This window comes from Myxocyprinus asiaticus, chromosome 4 (genome assembly GCF_019703515.2).
Source record: "Myxocyprinus asiaticus isolate MX2 ecotype Aquarium Trade chromosome 4, UBuf_Myxa_2, whole genome shotgun sequence".
Lineage (NCBI taxonomy): Eukaryota > Metazoa > Chordata > Actinopteri > Cypriniformes > Catostomidae > Myxocyprinus > Myxocyprinus asiaticus.
In genome coordinates, this window is record NC_059347.1 from 59,004,176 (window position 1) to 59,026,971 (window position 22,796).

At 37.1% G+C, this 22,796-nt stretch overlaps 1 protein-coding gene across 6 annotated transcripts in view; it reads left to right on the forward strand.

Moving 5' to 3' along the window:
- The window catches only part of LOC127439990 (tenascin-like), a 61,809-nt gene that overhangs the window by 13,626 nt on the left and 25,387 nt on the right, over positions 1 to 22,796 (forward strand). For all 6 annotated transcript variants that reach the window (XM_051696325.1, XM_051696326.1, XM_051696328.1 and 3 more), the window contains exons 2-10: positions 1,801 to 2,368; positions 4,113 to 5,426; positions 8,870 to 9,133; positions 11,126 to 11,241; positions 15,198 to 15,351; positions 17,957 to 18,226; positions 20,659 to 20,844; positions 21,193 to 21,282; positions 22,229 to 22,492. In XM_051696325.1, the coding sequence (XP_051552285.1) occupies positions 1,894 to 2,368; positions 4,113 to 5,426; positions 8,870 to 9,133; positions 11,126 to 11,241; positions 15,198 to 15,351; positions 17,957 to 18,226; positions 20,659 to 20,844; positions 21,193 to 21,282; positions 22,229 to 22,492 (3,133 nt within the window). In that variant the 5' untranslated portion in view covers positions 1,801 to 1,893. The remainder of the gene's footprint in view (positions 1 to 1,800; positions 2,369 to 4,112; positions 5,427 to 8,869; positions 9,134 to 11,125; positions 11,242 to 15,197; positions 15,352 to 17,956; positions 18,227 to 20,658; positions 20,845 to 21,192; positions 21,283 to 22,228; positions 22,493 to 22,796) is intronic.

The following is a 22,796-nucleotide window of genomic DNA, read 5'->3' on the forward strand; positions in this document are numbered from 1 at the left end:
GCTGATGGCTCTTTTGAATCACGCAGAGTTCCTGCAGTCAAGTTTTCTTCTGCAACATCATACATGCTCAGTAATTTGAGACATGTGAAGGCTGCATGGACATCCGCAATGAGATTCAGATTAGCTTTCCCACGCAGCGGTGAACTTCAATTCTGGCCCGAATCCACCATCCACAAATTACACAGCTCTCGAGTCTAGATATGAAGTCATTGATGTTCAAAGCTGCAGAACGGAAAGACAGATTTGTATTAATATGCCCAAGGAAAAGGGACTGTATTTTTAGGAATCTCTTTTGGAGTAGAGTTATGTTGTCTTACATTAGAAAAAAAATGCATTTACATTACAACAACGATGAGATGCCAGCATAGTTACATAGGATATTGTGCCAATAAACTTTCAACTGGCCCTTTAGTACTTGGATTGACTATAGTCCCATTTTGTCAGTTTGTCCCATCCATCATAAGCAATTTGTTGAAGCAACGTATATAATAAACATACAGTATATATTTTGGGGGAATAGTTCATCCAAAAGGTTGTTTCATAGCTTTCATAAGTGGCGAAGATCAGACTATTGTTTATGTTGTCTGCAATGTTGCTCCAAAAAAGCTGCTCCAACTACTATAAACAGTGAAATTTCTCAGCTAAATTAATTAACTAAGTTCAAAACTCTATTTGCAACAATATATGCAAAATATCCCATTATTAAAGCTGAAATAAATGTGTTACTTCAGATTACAAATTACTGCGTATCTCCATGCTTCCAAACACGCAGCGCTTGACAACAGTGCTTTTATATGCTGTCGGTCATGTAAATCACTGTTTCAATTATTGCCCGTTTGATGTGCAATCCCACCCATTTGAAGACAAAAATAAATTTATTGAAAGCCCAATAGGCAATCAGATGGCGATTCAATGCAAATAGTGCTGCAACCTGGATCTATTCTGGTATGTAATGATCCAATCGATTCCATATGGAAAAATTGAATGAAAAAATGGGGGAAAAATTCCCGCACAACATTCGTCAGATTACGAAAGTAAAATAGGTTGCAAACTGCATTTCATGTTAACTTTAGTGCAGTATGTTCATACAGTAGTGATGATGCCCACAACAAATTAAATAAAATACATGCTTCAGAGAAAGGCAGAAATCCTGCCAAGTCAAACACATTTAAAATTTAAATACGTATAGTATTTTGTAGTCTGAACAGGAAAAAGAAATCCACATGAAATCTGATTTTCACAAGCCCGAACCTTTGTAGGTAGTTTGAAATCTGATTAAAATAAGATTTTTGTTAATGCATTTCAGTCTGAACGGTTAGATCTGATTTCATGTGTTTTTTCAGTCATTTGTCATGTGACATCATGCCATCGTTCCCCCTTTTTTATGCTGTTGTCTGCAACAAATGTGTCCAGATTTGATACTGCCCTCATGGAAAACATAATCAATTCTGAAACAAATAATTATTTTAAATTCTGTCTAATCTAACGGAGTAATCTTTAACAGCATAAAAAAACTTCATATTTTAGGTTAATTTAATTGTATTTAAAGAAAAAAATTACAATTTAATTTGATGGAATTTTGTTATGAAATTAAAATGTGTAAATCTTAAAAATAGGCTAAAATATCTTTTTGAGTGCAAGCAAGTTTGCATTGGTTATATGGCAACTAATGTGGACGAGCTAGCAAAACTGAGACTGCAGTCTGAACAGAAAAAAATCAGATTTGGCCACATATAACTTGCATTTTGCACTGTTTGTTGAAAAAATGTTTTCTCCAATGGGAAATTGTGTGGTGTATAGGAGACGACATTGTTCAATCCAGATTCACCAGGCAGTCCTTTTCTTGCCAAGACCAGCATCCACTTGTGTTGAAGATCTTGACCGTTCAGAATCATGGGGTCAAGAGGCCTGACTCTCAGCTGTTTGGTTATGGCCACTCTGATGGCTCTAAATCATGCCGGACTTGTAAAGAAGATGATCAGACACCGACGGGAAGCGCTAACGGTTCCTGGCATACACAATGTAACGCTTCCAAACCCTTCCCATCCGGTCGTTTTCAACCATGTTTACAACATCAAAGTCCCAGGCAGCTCTCAGTGCTCGGTGGACCTGGATTCTCCCAGAGGTTCAGATCTTGAGCAAAGGGACACAGCTTTTGGCTCAGACGTAACGGAGCACACGATGGATGGGCTTAATCAGATCGTCTTCACCCATCGCATCAACATTCCCAAGCAGGCCTGTGGTTGTATGGATGGACTGCCTGACCTGAAGGACCTCTTGAATCGATTGGAGATGTTGGAGGGTGAGGTGTCCACACTCAGAGAACAATGCAACGCAGAATCCACCTGCTGCAGTGCACAGGTCACAGGTACACTTTAGTTTACTAGGTAGTTGATTGACAGTGCAGTACTTAACTGTTCAACATCCACAGTGTTCAAGTAATTTGGTCACACTTTATATTTTAACTACTATGTACTAACATTAAAATAAAATGTATTTAATGTGTAACAACATGTTCTGCAAAATTCCCACAAAATTCACATTTGTTGCTACTAAGGTTGAGGTACGGGTAGGTTTAGAAGTAGGGTTAGGGTGAGGGTTTTAGGTGAGGGTTGTGTTAGGTTAAGGGTTAGCGGTAAGGTTAACCCTAATCTTTTATTGGGGGTCTTTTTTTTTTTTTTACCCCCTTTGAACTTTGTTTCTTTAAAAAAACATGGTTTCCTTCATCTCAGTGGGATGAGGTTTGGTTACTTTTTCTACATTTACTATCTACACACACACACACACACACACACACACACACACACACACACACAAAACTGGGCTGGATTCTGTTGGTTTAGTGGTGTGACAACAAAAAAGTAACACTAAAGGTGTTGGGGTCAAACTTGACCCCCTATTGGAAATGAATGGTTGAGATGATAAACCCGTGCATTTAAAAAAAAATATTATTTTTATAATAATAAAATACAATCAATAAATCAGCCACAATGCAAAACACACACACAGGAATGAATAGGTGAGACTATAACAGATAGCATTTTTTTTATAGAATTTGTAAAAAAAAAAATAAATAAATAAATAAAATAAAAAAAAGTGTAAAAGTGAATTTAACATAAAATTTTGTTTATATAAAAATGAATGGTGTTGTTTAGTAATTTAGAGGTTAATAAGGTTAAAAAAAAAACTAATCATCTTTAAAGTTTTTAAATCATTGAAGTTAGTGATATAAGATTTGTTTAAAATATATATATATATATATATATATATATATATATATATATATATATATATATATATATATATATATATATATATATATATTTGTACAAATTACACTCTAGTGTGTGAGAGTCAAAATTGACCCCTAAGTACATAGTAGTTAAAGACACCTAATATAAAGTGGGACCAGCAATTTTAAGTCCGTTTGGTAGGACCAGTTGAATTGGCATTGTATAAAGTTGACATAAATGAAAATGATAACATCTAATTTTCCACCGCTGCTTTTTCTGGATTTTCTTGTCTACCGAAATTTCTTGGAAAGATGTTTTTTTCCAATGTTTCGTCAGCGGAACGATCCAAAACACTTTAAACAACATAACGACCCATTGAAGAGACTGTAAGTCTATCCATCACAGCCTTGTTGACATAACCGTCCAAAATCAAAGATGGTGCTACTGTGAATAAGGTCCATTCGGATGGGATTCGTTTTCAGGACATATGTCTGTAAAGTAATTGTTACTGCAGACGTCTATGATGTTTACTGTGAATTCGAACAGCACAATCTGTCTGTAGAAACTGCAGAGATGGGCGTGTCTTTGTCATTTACTGTTATGTCGAAACAGCCCAGAGCATCGTATGTAGTTGGGAATTTCCTATGGGCTTTTATAATTGGCTTTTTCAATTTAGGAGTTAAATAAGGTCTGTGGTAATCATTACTTGAAGATACTAGGATCTGTCATTATACAACATAAATTACACATAGTCATACCTCAAATGTGAATTTTGAAGCTGCCATGTTTTTAAAAAATGTATGCTGCTAACAACTTGCTAACACTGGCTGATATTATGACATACAGTACATTTCTTACATATATCTTCTGATCCCTAAGGTGCGGTAGGAACTAAGCCCTACTGCAGCGGCCATGGAAACTACAGCACCGACATCTGTGGTTGTATCTGTGAGCCAGGATGGAAAGGCCCCAACTGTACCGTTCCCGATTGTCTCGGCTACTGTAGCGACCAGGGCCGTTGTGTTAACGGAAAGTGCGAGTGTTTTGATGGCTTCACTGGTGCGGACTGCAGCATGAAGGACTGTCATGTTGACTGCGGAGAGAATGGACAGTGCGTTAACGGAGCTTGTGTTTGCAATGAGGGTTTCTCTGGGGAAGACTGCTCGGAGTCATCCTGCCTTAACAACTGCCTGCGCCGCGGCCGTTGTGTTGATGGTGAGTGCGTGTGCGATGAGCCCTGGACAGGCATCGACTGCTCAGAACTCATCTGCCCGAATGACTGCTATGACCGTGGACGTTGCGTCAATGGGACGTGTTACTGCGACAAAGGCTTCACTGGAGACGACTGTGGGGTGCTCACATGTCCCAACAACTGTTCGGGACGAGGTTTCTGCATTGACGGGCATTGCGTATGTAATGCCGGATACTCAGGCGAGGACTGTTCCAGCTTGACATGTCCAAACAATTGCAACAAGAGGGGACGCTGTTACAACGGTGTGTGTATTTGCGACACGGGTTACCACGGAGAGGACTGCGGTAAACTGTCATGCCCGAACAACTGCAATGGCAGAGGGCGCTGTATCAACGGGCGTTGCGAATGCGACGTTGGTTTCCAAGCGCACGACTGCTCCGAATTTAGCTGCCCTAATAACTGCAGCCATAGGGGGCGCTGTTTTAATGGACAGTGTGTTTGCGAAGAGGGATTTGCCGGCGAGGATTGTAGCATCAAAACTTGCCCATCGGATTGTTATGGTCAAGGCCAATGTGTGGACGGGAAGTGCATTTGCTTTGCAGACTTTACCGGCGAAGACTGCGGTGTATTGAGCTGTCCCAGCAACTGCCTGAACCGTGGACGCTGTGTCGCAGGGCAGTGTGTATGCGATGAAGGCTTTACCGGAGAGGACTGCAGTCAGATGAGATGCCCGAATGATTGCCTTGGCCGTGGACGCTGCGTGGAGGGCCATTGTGTGTGTACGGAAGGTTTTGGTGGGCGGGACTGTTCTATTTCCACCTGCCCAGAAAACTGTAATAAACAAGGACGCTGCATCAATGGAAAATGTATCTGTGATGAGGGTTTCACTGGAGACAGTTGTCAGGAAAGACGCTGTCCGAACGACTGCAATGGTGCAGGTCAATGTGTGGATGGCCGTTGCATCTGTGATGAAGGCTACATTGGCGAGGATTGCTCAGAAGGTTTGACAGTTGTTTCCAAAAATTCATTTTAATTGTTAATTAACATTGGTGAAATATACTCTTAAGTTTTAGCCAGATGATTTGACTAATCTTTGCTTTTTATGGGGGTAAATTAATATGGGGGCCAATTATCTCAAAATTAAATAATTAAATTAATCATATATTTTTTTAAATCATACATTGCAAAAAAAAAAAAAAAATATATATATATATATATATATATATATATATATATATATATATATATATATATATATATATAATTTTCTTAGAATTTTTGTCTTATTTTCTGGTAAAAATATCTAAACACCCTTGAAACAAGAAAACAAAATAATTGAAGCATTATGACAAGATAATAAGATAATAAATATTGTTTTCAGAGAAATCCAATAAAATTTAGTGTTTTTTTCATAGAGTGAACGTTACTCTATATAAATCTTTGCAAATTTAGGGGCCGTTTACACGACAACGTTTTCAACTAAAAACAGAAAACTTTTTATGTGTTTCGGTTGTTTGTTTACATGACAACGGCGTTTTGGGGCCTGAAAACGCAAACTTTTAAAAACGGGTTTTAAAGTGCACATTTTTGAAAACGATGCCGTTATCGTCTCTGTATAAACATATAAAACGCGAATTTGTGAAAACGATGACGTCATGTGCACGCGTATTACGTGTTCAGTCTATAGGCATGCGCACAAGTTCTTCAAAACAATGCGCGAGACATTCAAAACTACAATGGCGGACTACAGGACTGTGTTTGTGCTGCTCAAGATTTTGAGTTTATTGATGCCTCTCGAGCAAAGTGTAGATTTACTGCATCACTACCACGACCAGCGATCGCCATCTTCATTGTTTGTATTCACCGCTCTGTGGAAGAATGCGTATGTGCGCAGGCGCGTAGTGTTTCTTTACAAAGTGACATCGCCAACTACTGGCCTGGCATGCATAATACAGCGTTTTTAGTCGTTTTCGCAACGTTATCGTCTGTACGCGAAACTTTTAAAAAAACGCAAAAGAAAAACGTTTCCGTTTTTAGTACATCGTTGTCGTGTAAACGTACCCTTACTTGTACGTGCCGCTTTCTACATTTTGCTGTAGTTTTCTGGTGAAATGAATACTAGAGGCGCTAACAACTGTGCATTTGATTAATTGTCACACAAATCACGAGTACAATTGCTGGTTATGACTTTATAAAAACCTATTTTTCACTCTATTACTCACCCCTCGTTATGTTATGATATCAAAATACTTTTACTTTAATGCATGATTTGAACAACGAAACATTTTAACACTTGTATTACAGACCCACCTACACATACACACTTATTCCTATGTCATTAGCTTATTTGGTAGTTCACCTAATAGAGCGTTGGACTTTGAGCTCAAGGACTGCAGTTCGTGTCCAGCCAAAGACGCACGAAAGTGAGAGTGGCATCGAAGCAACACAAAAATGACATGGTTGCTTCAGTAAATGTGTTTATTTTATTTTTTATTAATTTTTCTTGCATTTCAAATTTGCATTTTAAAACATCGGTTAGGGTTAGGTGTTGGTTAAGGGTTGGACTTATTCACCTTATTCACCTTATTCACCTTAAAAACCTTGTCTGATTACAACTTCATTTCTCTTGGTTTTGGCGCCCCCTGCTGGACATTTCACTTGGAAACTGCAGCCAAACGTGTAATGAAGCACGTTATTTCAGTTTTGCAAAAACTTTGCAATGCTCACATAAATTTCATGAGACCAGGCTGTTTTTTTAAACAACTACAACAACAAAAAATTGCCAATGGGGAAAGATTTCTTTTTCTTTTAATATTTTTGTTTTCTTACCCCATTGGCAAATAGTTTTTTCTTGTTGTCTGCATAATCATTACTATTATTTGTTAGATTTCTCTGAAATCCAGGATCAATTTTGCTTTGTCATTTTGCTTCTCAAATAAATTAGATATTTTTACTGTAAAATAAGATGAAAATATTTTTTTGGAGTGTAGTGACTTAATTTGCTTTTAAATTAATCATTAAATCACTAAATAAATCAACAAATGTGTTACATTAATTTAATGTACTAGCTTTGTGTCCATTTTTTACTTTGCATCCACTAGCTTTGGGTCGATATTCATTTACGCACTAACGTTCTCTTTTCACTTTCTAAATTTGACTCCTTAAGGGTCCGTTCACACAGAACGTGTTCTTTCCTTAAAAAAGTAATCTGCAGCACAACAAAATGGCATAGCATACAGCTGTCTCGAGATGCGTTTTAAAAAGTTAAAGTTTTTTAATTTGACACAACATCTTGAAAAACACTGGGATGAGATGCTGAAAAATGAGTGAGACGTGTCGCAATGGACATCAAAGATGTTTGTCTAGCTCTTGTTGACATAGAAAAACAATTCCAAAACAGTGCAGACAGATGCTAAAACGTGTCCCTAGAAAACGATTTTGAAAGGTGACTTGCATTGAGTGACGATAACTGTAACCCTGAAAGTGAGAAGATGCGAAGCTTGTGCTAAAAATCAACTCGAAACTATTGTACTGCTCAATTAAAAATGGATGGATGTAATTATTTAATAGTTTATGTACTATTTTTAATTATGTATTTTACAATTTATTTAAATATTTATCTATTTATTTATTTAATTAATTAATTTTTATTTGGCCCTCCATAAATTTATGGAATAGTTCACCCAAAAATGAAATTTCTGTTGCACATCTTCATGTCGTTCCAAACCCGTATGACTTACTTTCTTTACGTTAACACAAAATGCGATGTTAGGCTGAATGTTCACGTTGCTCTTCATCAAACAATGAAAGTGTGTTGAGTTAAAAAAATTACAAAAACAGCACCATAAATGTAGTCCATGCGAATACTTAAAAAAGATTAAAAAAATAATCGTCATTCCAACACTGGGGTGCCACATTTTTACATGCCATTTCAGGTTAAAAAGAATGTCAGTTTTTAAAAACGCATCTTGAGACACCTGCGTTGTGTTTTATTTGTTGTGTCTAATTTGTTTTTTTGCGCAAGTCTGGCCTGAATGGCCTGAATGCACTTTTTTCAGATCTGCCTTGCATGCTAGGCAAAAGCTAAGCATTTTTTATAGTGTAGTGCTTGCTCATCTTAACTTGATTTTTGGGAATTGAGAGAAGAGAAAACTTGCTTCTTGACTAATACCAGATGTGTGCCTGAGAAAGCCATTAGTTTTTTACGGAGGAACATTAGTGGTGAAGGGCAAAGCAGACTATGTTAAACAATCAAATCAAGTCAAAAGACCCAAAAACTGCTAATAATTAGATTTGAAGTTCATTTATTTGATGTAGCATAATTTAAACTTTTCAAAAGTTTGATTGGATGGTGCCCAGTCACCACATTGGAGACAACTTTCCTACCATTCAGTCAGTTCTCTCAATAACTGTGACGTAAACAAACCTTTAATATCTTTCCCAGTCTCTCCACTGAAAGACCTGAACGTCACTGATGTAACAACGGAGAAGGTGGACCTCAAATGGAAGAACGAGATGCTGGTGACGCAGTATTTGGTCACTTACGTCCCGACATCACCAGGTGGCCTGCTGATGGACTTCCGAGTGCCTGGAGATCGCAACTCTGCAACTATCTCAGAGCTGGAGCCTGGTATTGAGTACTTGATCAATGTTTATGCCATCCTCAACAACAAGAAGAGCGTGCCAGTCAGTGCCAGAGTGGCCACACGTACGTCTGCATATCTGGATCAACACATACAATCATTTAATTAACCTGGCCACATTTTTGATGAAATTAAACTTATAGGCTCTGTTCAAAACCTTGTGAGCTATCTGTGCTGGCTGTGTTTCTTATTATTATGCTGCCTTCTAAGATATTTGGCTAAAATCTAATTCTGCATTGCATATATTTTTCCTGGAGAAGGCAATACAAGATTGTAACAAAAAATGCATACATTTAATCCAAAACTGAAAATATTTTTATGACACACATACAGTAAAAGCGAGTTTTCGCCTATGTAGAGTGTTCCAGGTTGGTCACTTTTGAGCTTCCATTTCAGTTAGGTTGCTAACTATGTAGGAAGTAGACAGCAACTGAAAACCACGATACAGCTGTGCTAATTTTGTGTGCAAAAAAACTATGTCTTACACATTTAAAACCGACAATCCAGTTCAACCAGTCATTAAATGTGCTGGTACACTGCTGTGTCATACATATTTAAAATACAGTAAGTCATTGTCATTATTTTTGATGCAAACACACCTCCTTTTTATGAAAATGAGGCTTATTGTAGAATGTGCTGGATTCACAAAAGTTACTGCTATTAGCCTGGTGCAATTAATGTTGAATTTTATTTAAAAGTGGCGGTTTTGTACATTATTTACAAAATTACGGTCTCTCATTATTTATTCACCCTCATTATATTCCAGGTGTGTGTGACTTTCTTTCTTCAGCAGAACAAATTTGAAGAAAAATAGAAACATTTCTTAGCTCAGTAGGTACTTAAAATGCAAGTGAATCAAGATGGGGTCATTCCTATGTTCCCAGGGTCCTATGTTCCCCAGATTTATAGGTTTAGAGTTAGGGTTTAGGATTAAATAATGGTTAGATTAGGGTTAGAGTTAATATTTATGAAATAAATATTATATGGATAATATTTATTAAATATTATAACTTGAAATGGGTCAAATTAGACCCGAACACAACAGGAGGGTTAATGTGTGATAACAGAATATTGAACTGGGGAACTTAGGACCCTGGGAACATAGGACCCTGGTAACATAGATATGCTCCCATGGAGATTTCTCTTTTGAAGGTCCAAAAATCAGACACTCATCCATAAAACACCAGCTATTAAATTAGTATCTTCTAAAGCGACACTATTGCTTTTGGTGTGAAAAAAAGATAAATATTTAAGTACTTTTTTAACTATAAATCATGATTCCGGTCAGGAGCGGTATGCGCATGTGACGTAATTGCATTGGCATTTGAAACACGCGAGAACTGATGCACGTGCATCACAGCCGGAAGAGCAGCGCTGTTTACAAGTGAGAAGGAGGAACTCTGTATAGTAGCTTGGTTGATTTTGGTTTAGATCTGTATTTATCTGTTTATTTACTCAGAATGGTGCGTTTGTGTGCTCATCCTGGATGTCTCAACTGAGTGGAGAATGTGAGATTACGTCGGTATCCATGGCAACACGAATACATTACGAAAGACCGCTTAGACTCCACCCTCTCCTGAATCATTGGATTATAGTTAAAAGTACTTAAATATTTCTCTTTTTCACACCAAAAAGTGATCTTATCGCTTTATAAGACATTAATATAACAGCTGGAGTCATATCGATGACGTTTATGCTGACTGTCTGTGATTTTTGGAGCTTCAAAAGAGAAATCTCCATTCACTTGCATTTTAAGGATCTACTGAGCAAAGAATTTTTTCTATTTTTCTTCAAATGTGTTCTGGTGAAGTCATACACACCTGGGCTATCATGAGGGTGAGAAAATAATGAAAGAATTTTCATTTTTGGGTGAACTATCCCTTTAAATGATAGAGAAGAGCGGTATAACTTGGCATATATGCACTAGTCAAGCGCAACAGTTAGTAATAGCACAACGTTAATTGCGCCAAGCAACTGTGAATTCACCTTAGAATTAAATCTTTAAAAAAAAAAAAAAAATGGCAAATTGCTAATTTACCTTCATTGTTTCCCTCCAGATCTGCCGCAGCCTGAAGTCCTGAAGTTTAAATCTGTCAGGGAAACGTCAGTTCAAGTTTTGTGGGATCAGCTGAGCATTCCATTCGACAGCTGGGAGCTCATCTTCCACAACAAAGTTAGTACCGTCTTCCTCGCTGTCACAACGGAAATCACAAATTGGGAGACGTTCACATGCACGTTTTTACACCTATTACGCTTAACCCTTGTGCAACCTTCAGGACATTTTTGTCTTAATCTTTTTTGTTTTTTTCGATCATTTTGGCTGTTAATGCCAGCGGCATAAATTTTGCCAAAGGTGTGTGTTTTTGGGGGAATTTTGATATTTCAACTTCAGTTCCTAAAATACATCTACAATACAGTGTGTACACAAAATAGTTACTAAATAGTTAATAGAACCTTTAGGAAAAAAATGTCCCCATTTAAACCCATTAAAACGGCAATATTTGATCCAAGTGCAATTAAAGCATAAAATCAAAAGCCCTGACTTCAAAATTTTAATTTTTTATATTTTCCACCAGATGGCACCATTTTTCTCATGTTTAGCCTATGGAGTAAATACATGCTTTTTCCCTATTTTCTGTTTGCTGTATTATAGAGCACTGCAGGCCAATTGAATAAATGATGCAGCTAAAAATGTGTGTGTGTGTTGGTATGGATGTCAGAGTGTGTTTTGTATGTGTGTATTATGAAATGTGTGTGTGTGTGGGCAGGTTTAAGTGGTTTACGAGGACTTTTTTTAGGATACAAACTGGTAATTACAAGGGTATTATGCTATAAATGTGGTTTATGAGGACATTTCTAGTGTCCTCATAATTTAAATCGCTTAAAATCATACTAAACGATATTTTATTGAAAATGTAATAATGCAGAAAGTTTTTTGTGAGGGTTAGGTTTAGGGGTAGGGTTAGGGTTAGGGGATAGAATCTATAGTTTGTACAGTATAAAAATCATTATGTCTATGGAGAGTCCTCATGTTAGGGTTAATAAAGGGTTAATAAACCTATAACGTATAATGTTTAATGCCTTTTTGCCATTCCTTTATCATAATGTCATAAACAGTTTCAGCAAAAACTAATCGCAGATGTAGATTTTTGACAATTACCCCGAATTTGCATTGCCTGTAAACACCTTTACGGCGGTCTTACCGATTTGTCCAATGTACGCAAGTGTTGTGAGCTTGCATGTTTTGACGACAAAAGCAGATAATGACCCGATGATTTCATTTCGCACATAAACACGATTCTCTTGCGTTGTTGGATTTTTTTAATGAGCTGATTTCTGGTATTTTTTAGCAGTTTTCTGTGCATGTTAAAATGCTCAATGTTAAAACTGCATACAAATTTAATTTATTTTTCAAATCTGATCATCAGGACTGACTGTCACTTAATTTTTTTAATGTATTTTATGCATTCATACCTATGTTGTGTTTGAAATAGCTCATTCACTCATTCATACACTTATTCGTTATTTAATATAGATGTTGACTGATTGTGGATTTTGCCATTTATTCACCGTAAGGTTGTTATATTTCACCAGATGTGGTTTGATGAGAAATAAGGTTTATTAATATTCACAAGAATTTGGAGATATAATGTATGAGCAGATGGGGGACCATATAGTCACATTTTCCTTTGCATGCCCTTGCTTCAATTTAGAGCACTTGATTTATCGAATAAAAGTAATAATAAAAAAAGAACGCATTCAAGTGAGGATAAAATATTGTCAATGATGAAAGACTTAGGTACAGCACAGTAGCGGTTCTAGCTTGTATGGCGCCCTGGCGAAATCCTCTTCAAAATGTCCTCAAAGTTGTTGACCGGTGGGGGGGGGTTGTGGGTGCCTCGTGCCGCCCCCCTGCAAGATGCCGCCCTGGGCAATTGACCATGTCGCCCATGCCTAAATCCGTCACTGGTACAGCAAATCCACAGGGGTCAGTGAATGTTTTTATTTCACCTCTAGAGGCCACTGTTATACTGTAGAATTAAGCTGTTTTAAACATAGACTCCTGCACATTTCTGCACATTTTCTATAAAGTTTCATATGAGTCACTTCACTAATGGTGGAAAACTATTTGAAATACAAGTTGTCAGTTTCATTCATTTTAATAATTTTTCAATCATGTAAATGTGGTTTGGATTTGGGCTGGGGTTTTTATTATTATTATTATTATTATTATTATTATTATTACATGTGTTTTTGTTTTTTTACTAAAAGGATGTAAGTCAGATAGTATTAAGTCAGGGCTCTTTAACTGGCAGCCTGCAGGCCAAATCCAGCATGCCAATAATTTTTATCTGACCCTCCAATTGATTTTGATTAAATTGCTGCGTAGCCTGTGACATCATAATGCTCTCTGTGCCAAAAAGTGAAAAAATGCTTAATTTAACAACACAGAGGTCAGTTTAACAACAACCAGTGTGCAAATTCACAACATTTTGCAATACAAGGGATGTGTCCCAAATGACGCACTACACACTTTGCACTTACACAATAGGCCTACACTACACACTCAGCTATGTAGTGTATGAATTTTCAAAGTGCAGTATCGTCCCAAATGGAACATTTAAAGGGAAAGTTCATCTCAAAATGAAAATTCAGTCATTGTTTACTGACCCCTGTGTTGTTATAACCCCATTTGGCTTTCTTTCTTTTTCTTAACACAAACTGAGAAATTGTGAAAAAATGTTGTGTTCAGTGATGTCATACAATGGCAGTTTATGGTGACCACTTCTTCAAGCTTCAAAAGCATGATTCAGAAGTCTAATAAATGATTCAATGAGACTCATGACTGTTATAAAAGTGTCACCGGTCCTGCTCGACCCTCTCCGAGCGGGATTCGAACCGGTGTCAGCCGGGCACACTAATGAGGAGGCTAAAGGCTACAGCCTCTAGCGTCAGTTGCTAGTGCGCCTCTTGAGGCCAGGGGAGTGAGGTTAACACATACTGTACAACTATCTTGTTCCACCTGGCTCCCTTTACACTCACCCCCCTAAATCTCACTCCCATCCGGGTCATGGCACCACTGTCACCGGTCCTGCTCGACCCGCTCCGTACCAGCTGGCTCCCATTACAAAAGCATACGATGAGGTTTGGTGAAAAACAAACCGAAATCGAATGTATTATTTAGTGAAACTGTTGACCTAACGTTGCTCTTCTCTGCACGTTCATGAGACATCTGGAGAGCAAGTTCAAACAGCCTCTGCATTTTAAATTGGGTGTTCAAGCAGGGGCTTGATGAACTTGTTCTTGTGCAGACACACAGAGGATAGAAGTGACGTTTCAATCACATGCGAGGTGTTGCCACTAGATTTAGTGTGTTAGCCAGCCTCAGTTCAACATTTGTATCTCAAACAATGTACTGTATTCACACAGCGTGAGGTGATGTTAAGGCTGTTTATCTTCGTTTTTTATATTGCTTGAAAGTGAACGTGCTAAGATCTAATAATTACTATGAAAAATGTTTGGTCCCCCTTGATGTTTCATCCGGATAATCTGGCTGCTGTTAGAAAGTAGTTGAAAAGCCCGGCCCAAGATACTACTTAAAACACTCTCATTACTTTAATAACCGTCAGTAAAACCGATTGTAAATTTAGACATGTACCAGCTGGAAGAACATAACACGTCAACTTTAAGTCGAGAGGTTTACTGCTGTAGGATGTTCACATACCAGTTTAATCTGTAGACAGTCCCAGGTGCCAGGGTTATACCGCCATGTGGCTTGTTTTAGGGTCCACCGTTTTTAAACTTATTAAAGACAGACTAATGGGTGATTTAAATGAATTTAAATGAATCACTGTTCATAAGCAATTATGTGAACTGGCATTTTCTCTGTGTGAGTCAGTGGCACAGTCAGCCATGAGATCATAAACTCATTTTAGGAGCCATTCAAAAAAAAAAAATCTATTAAGACACTTTAATGGTGTTACATTTAGTCCATATGTTTACACTTACCACATTTTAAATATTTTTAATAGGTTTTGCAAAAAAAAAAAAAAAACGTTTAATTGAAACTAAATTAGTTGGAATGATTTTGTTTACTTCTCTGTGTTTCCTTTTTTCCCTCAATAACAGAAAGAGGACAACGGGAAGATTGTTAACACACTCAAACCATCTCAGACCAACTTTGAGCAAACAGGACTTGGTCCAGGACTGGAGTATGAAGTCTCTTTGGGCATTATAAAGAACAGTACCAGAGGACCTCAGACAAGCTCCACTGTAGTTACAAGTAAGAAACCTTCCTTTTTATTATTAGTGTCAAGATCCCTTTGAAATCTTGCAAGCAATGCTGAAGACATTTAAAATGACCAAAAAGCTTCAGAATTGCTTTTTATCCATGCAGTAATTTATCTGCATATCAACCTTAATCTGCATCTGAGAAACTGCTCCAAAGTGTTGGAGGTCGAAGGTGAAACTATCTCAGCACTAAAGAATGAGGGCTTTCTGTTTAGAAAGGCCAAAGAAGAAGAGGGGCCATCATTTAACTCTACGAAACATCTTGCGTGGGCCGGCCAAAAGAGATTTTAACAGCCCAATTCAGTGCGTAACCATGAGAATTTTGGAAGATCCATGTGTCTCATTTGACATTTACAGGCTTTGCTCAGATGAGTATAATGATAGCAATAAATATTGCGTCTTTGTATGCCCTTGACTTCTGATGTTTTACTGTCTGTAGAAAATGCTCAGATTTCTAGATCTTAGGAGATCTGGTACAGTGTCTGTTGTGATAATTCCATTTAACTTGACAGATGTGTCTCAGTGTGTTTCTTTATTGTATTTAGTGCACAAAACAGATGTTGATACCCTTTAAATGGCCTGAACAAGTGTATCAATGGGATTTGCTCAGGCAAGCATAACTATTGTTTATGCTCATACTCAGGGTTACAGATTTTTTTCAAACATCTATCCCTAAAGTATTAAACTTCTGCACGTAAAAATATATTTAATTCACAATATATTCTATGAAAACAAATCATAACTCATCAAGCAGTTTTCTTTGTCAAGTAAATTCATCCTGTTTTAATGATGTTTAACCCTTCCATGTTCTTAACGATCAAGTCCCTACAGGGTCAAATTGACCGCTTTTTTATCTTCAATTTCAAAAGCTTGTAGCAAAGGCTGTGTTTGCTCTTTCTCTCTACTTTTGGTCTTACATCGTTCCTCTAGGTGGCAGCAAACACAAGAAAAAATATTTTTTTCTCTGTCACCTTCTATCACAATATACAGAACTGAAAGTCAAGGGACACCCCAATGCAGCTTCAACAATCTTGCAATAAAAAAGCTTCAAAAGCTTGTAATAAAGGCTCTGTTTGCTCGGTCTTCCTACTTTTAGTCTTAGATCATTCCATTATATGGCAGCAAACACTAGAAAAAATATTTTTTTCTCTTTGACCTTCTATCACAACATACAGATCTGAAAATCATGGGGCGCCCCATCATGGTTTGTGACTCCGCCCATAGACATACAGTCTTTTTTAGGAAGCCCAGCCCATCACCCATGTTTTGTGGAATATCACGGCCTCTGAATAGGCTTCACATATGATCTTGGTGTTATTTCAAAACCAAGAACCTCAAGGTTTGCAATGATGTATAACAATTCATCATCAATACTCAGGAACATATACAAACAATGATTTGTTCATAATACTTTTTTTTGCTGAACTGCATTTTTTTCTGGACACTTGTCAGAAAAGAGTGGATTATTTACCCAGACAAGCTGAGAGACAAGTAAAAAATAGACTCATTTTGTAGAAACAACCTAAGGTAAGAGCTGATATAGAGTTTGTGGCTATTTGGGGCTTACAGAAACAGTGATCGGAGCAGACATGAGTTTTTCACTTTGAAATTCTTTTGATGATTTTTTTGAACAATATAATCCAATAAATAATAACTTTAATTTGCATTTATTCTCCTTTGAAAACAAATGTTTATTTGTTTATTATATCTCATTTGAACATGTCAAACATGTAATAAACATATAATGAAGAGCCTTTATTAAAAGCTTTTGAAACTGAAGATAAAAAAGGGGTCAGTTTGACCCTGAGGTATAGGGACATTTTTTGTTGCATTGTTTATAAATGAAGAAAAAAAAATGACAATGCAGGTCCAGATCTCCTCTGTGGAGGATGTCATGATGTTTCAGGCTGAAACCTTAAAGTTAAGTTGATGTAAATAATTGTTAAAAATGTTAATGGGTCAAATTGACCCATAAGACCAAGGAAGGATTAAATATATGGGGGAAAAAAGTCAAAATACTGATCAAGAAAATTATGTTTGCAATACATTATCTTCAGAAAATGTAAAATATAGGAGTAAATCTAGTGAAGCTATATCTAGTGAGTTATTGCTTGTGAACTATTAGTTCTAAATGTAATAAATGACACTATTTTAACTGAATATAATCAATGATATACATACAATATAAACTATTGCTTTTTTTCTTGCTTTAAACATGAACCTCACTAAATTTTGTTAGATTTATGCTTAAAAACAAGAAAACAAATTCCAATGTTGTTAGAAAAATGCAGTTTATTCACTATGAAATCAAGTTTTAAGGATGTTTATATAGAAAACAAGTGAAAATGCTGGTTAAGAAAAAACATTACACAAAAAAAGTAAAGTTTTTGTTAAGCTGGAGTTACTGCTAGTGAAGTATTTGTATTAAATTCCATAATAACACCATTTTTAATAGAATATAATTGTAAAAAGTTTGTTTTCTTGTTTTAAGCATTAACTTCACTGAATTTGGTTAGATTTATGCTTAAAAATGTTATGTTTGCAATTCATTTTCTTGAGAAAATGTAAAAATCTGAAATGACTGTATTTTGTTGTAGGAATTGATTCTCCAGGGCAGACTGATATTGGTGATGTGACAGACAGATCTGCAGTGGTTTCCTGGTCCAGACCTATAGCTCAGATAGATGGTTTCCGGGTGTCATATGGGCCGAGCACAGACCCTTCAGACCGCCGTGATGTGGACCTGCCGGCTACAAACACACAGCACAGCCTGGAACACCTGAAACCTGATACAGACTACAGAGTTTCTGTCAGTTCCACGAGGGGTGACATGACTAGTGAGCCGATCTTTGAGAGCTTCACCACAGGTACCAAAACTCTAAGGATGTTATCAAAACTCCATTATTGATTTGTGTTATGAACAAAGCCATGAATATGTATCTTAGTAGGAGTTTGGCACAGGAGTGTAACACAAACAAACACTGGTTTATTCTTACAACCAGTTCTGTTTTAAAAAGAATACTGGAACCAAATGATTTTCATGACGTTCAATGTGTTCAATAGAATTCTGTGCTCCTTTATCTTTCTAAGGCTAATTTTATAGCTAAATTTGTATATATCCTTAATACACCGAATTAAATATTTTCACACTTTTTGCATAATTGACGCCCAATGAAAATATTCTGCTCACAATTTTCATTGATTTTTCTTTGTTTTCTTCAAATATCACTTTTGTCATTGTAACAAAGTTCAGTGGAAAGGAGGAGGCGAGAACCGGCTTGACAATATAAATAATCTTTTAATAAAACAAAAAGACACAAACATAAACACATGCAGGTCAGCTGCCCGTAACTCTCTCTCTCTCTCTCTGGAACTGCCGGCTCCGGTCGCCTTTATCCCTCTCCAGGGCTTGATTACCCTAATTAGGGGCCAGGTGTGCAGCATCACGACCCGGCCACGCCCTCCTCCCTGCCACAGTCATATTTCAATATCTCCAAGCATGTTCTTCACTAAAACTTTTGTCCTCATGGTTAACAAGTACACTAACTTTTAAAAAACCTATTAGGGGCAAAACTGTTTTGTGTGGTGAGAATGACGCCATAACTTTTGGACAGTTGTAATTTTTAAAAAATTGCTAGAAATCATTTTCTCACAATAAATATTGAAATTGATGATGCTTATGCTTTTTGTTTAGATTATCATAGTTTTAAAAATGTAATACACTGATTCTTGAGATAAGGGACAAAACATGTCCTACATTCAAATGTCCTCTTTATGTTAAAAATCAAGAAATTCATAATAATACAAATACAGAAAAAGTTCAATCTAAAGGAAAAAAATTGTTTTATTATTTATTTATCACACATTATACATATACAGTGAAATTCTTTTTTTTTTTTCACATATCCCAGCTAAGCTGGGGTCAGAGTGCAGGGTCAGCCATGATACAGCACCCCTGGAGCAGATAGGGTCAAGGGCCTTGCTCAAGGGCCCAACAGTGGCATCTTGGTGGTGCTGGGGCTTGAACCCCTGACTTTTTGTTCAGTAACCTAGAGCCTTAACCGCTGAGCCACCACTGCCCCCAAATGTGTATATTTGTAAATAATTGCAGCAGATTTTTTTTTAAATGCATGCTCTATACTTGGAAGCACATGCAACTTAATCTGTCCTGAGGAAGAGGTCGCAATGTTAAACTGCCAAACAAAATGCAATAAATTCATTAATATAAATATCAAATGAATTGTTGGTTCAATCCCCACAGCCACCACCATTGTGTCCTTGAGCAAGGCACTTAACTCCAGGTTGCTCCAGGGGGATTGTCCCTATAATAAGGGCACTGTAAGTCGCTTTGGATAAAAGTGTCAGCCAAATGCATAAATGTAAATTAGTTAATTAAATACTGTATACTCTTGTTGGATGAGTGTACAGCCACTACCAATGCCCTGACTGGTGAGATCATCTCTCTATACATGAACGTGATACATACATACTGTATACAGTATATTAGAGGTGCACTGATATCAATATTTGAATCCAAGTACCTAGTTTTAGGTATCGGCCTATACCGAGTACCGATACGAACAGTTTTATATTTGTATAGGTATGCCATTCTATTTGTAGTCTCATGAAATAGCCAACATTAGCATATTCAGAAATTAAAAATGACAATTCAGGAGCATTTTACCAAGGTGTAAGCTTACCTTCAAAAGGAACCCAGCTAACACATATGCTATGTTATTTCTTTTTTCATTTTTTTTAGCAAATTGATCTGATCATTCACGAAGTGGGCAATTGTTGCATTGCTTCTGACAGAGTTTGACGTTCGTTTGATTGCTTTATCCTGTGAAAACTCCTTTGAACACTATTATTAGATAATTAAATACTGTACACTCTTGTTGGATGGATCAAATTTAAATAGCATGCTTTTTAGGGTGTCTGAGAGTTGACACACATGACAGTAAGATGTAAGTTATGAAATGAATAAATGTCCATTTAATGTAAATGTAAATGTAAATGATGAAGGTGTGGTACAAAGTTTCCAATTCTGTTTTAATGTGACCTTCAGATAGCAATTGAATTATATTCAATAAAAGAAATAAAAAAAATCAACCCCTTGAAGATATATCTGTGTGCGTACAGTACTAAAAGAATCATTAAGTGTAATCTAAATGAGAAGAATTGTTAAATTCCTTTCAATTCCCGTCCCTATTAAAGATTGATACCGTGCTTCAAATGTTTGCCTAACTGAACTAAACTAATGTGTTTGTGATGTTGTGATGGGTTTTTCTGTGCACTCCAGGCCTGGATTCTCCCACTGACCTCAGAATTGTTGGCCAGACTGACAGCAGCATCACAGTGGATTGGAAAAACAGCCACTCATCTGTTGATGGCTACCGAATAAAGTATGGCCCGATCGCAGGAGGTGCTCATGGTGAAGACATGTTCCCTAGAGAAGCAGGAGACAAAACACGGGCCACGATTACTGGTACAAACTATGCAAAACATTGAGATGCACTTGTTTCCTAATTGTTAAATACTGTAATGTACTGTGAGCTGTTACTTCAAGAAAAAAACTCGAAGAAACATTACAATACAAAGAACATTTAAAAGGACATACTACTTTATATCAGATTAAATAAGTTGAAAATAACAGCGATTTGGAGCAAAAGACCTTTGGTTATTCATATCATTTTCAATGAGAGATGGAGTGCAGAAAGTGATCCTAGAGGTGCCGTAATACAGACATATTCCCTCATTCCTGCATGAAAATGTACAGGTTTACTGTTTCACCTGTTGTGTTGAATTAAGCAATTGCGTATTGTATGTTTTGCAGGTCTGAAGCCTGGTACAGAGTATGGTATTGGAGTCACAGCCATTAAGAATGAAAGAGAGAGTCAGCCAGCCACTACCAATGCCCTGACTGGTGAGATCATCTCTCTATACATGAACGTGATACATACATACTGTATACAGTATATTAGAGGTGCACTGATACCAATATTTGAACACCAATACAAGTACCAAGTACCTAGTTTTAGGTATCGGCCGATACCGAGTACCGATACGAGTAGTTTTATGTTTGTATAGGTATGCCATTCTATTTGTAGTCTCTTGAAATAGACAACATTAGCATTTTCAGAAATTAAAAATGACAATTCAGGAGCGTTTTACCAGGGTGTAAGCTTTCCTTCAAAAGGAACCTAGCTAACACATATGCTATGTTATTTCTATTTTCTTTCTTTTTTTTTTAATTGCTCTGAGCATTCACGAAGTGGGCAATTGTTGCATTGCTTCTGACAGAGCTCGACGTTCGTTTGATTGCTTTATCCTGTCTGTGTTTTTGTTGGGCTAAGTGAAACTTATAGACAATAACTCCTATCACTGCTTTCTACTTTCTGGAGTAGCAAGCAGCTTATGCACATTTTACATAACAGAATTGTAACTAAATGTATGTTACTGAATCAGTAACTTGTAATTTTTGGTAATGTCAATTACCTAGCTAACTGTAACTCAAGTACTGTAGCTTAACTGGTTAGCATAGCCTGGTCAAAATGAGTGAGCTAGAAAGCTAGCTAGCTAGCATGCTAATGTTGCAGAATACATAAGACATATGAATTAGAAAAATGTTAAATTAATATACAGGATAAAACAAATAATGGAAGTTAACTAAAGTACAACAAATAAACAAATAGACATGATGGCGGTGTGTGAGGAATGAAGGTGTCAAAGGCAGTGCAAAACTGCCCTTTTTAATTACTTTGTATTGAATGGCGACTATACTGAGGCACATTTTGTCGCCATGAGTGAGTGTATTGTGGTGTACAGGGTTTCTAGAGCTGCTCTTTATATCTGGACATCCACCCACACAGATCTGGACGCTCCACGAGGCCTGGAAGTGCAACACTCCACTGAAACCAGCCTGGAAGTGGTCTGGAAGAGGCCCAGAGCCAAGATCTCCACCTACAGGCTGGCATTCATTTCTGCTGATGGCCGCCAGGAAGAAGTCGAGCTGCCTGCTGCTGCCACCACTCACACCCTGAATGGGTTGGTCCCTGGAATGCGCTATACTATCACCCTTGTGGCAGAACGTGGTCGGAGAAGAAGTGCCCCTGCGACCATGACTGCATCCACAGGTGAGGGCTTCCTGTTGTATTGATGATACAAAGATCTTTTTCGCTTTATTGCAGTGTGATGTTATTGGTATGTTTTCAGGTACGGACATCACAGATTGTGTTTTTGTAAATGGATTGAATGCGCCACAAAATTCTCTTTTGCAAAACTTCAATTGTCTCGGGGATTAGACTAGTTTAAAATCATACTAAACAGCCCCGACATTCTAAACAGCTCTGACAAAGAAAACAGGAGAAAACAAAGTCAGACATAAATGCTTTTCAATCCGCACATCAAAAACCTTTCAAAAATGTACCATGGATTTAC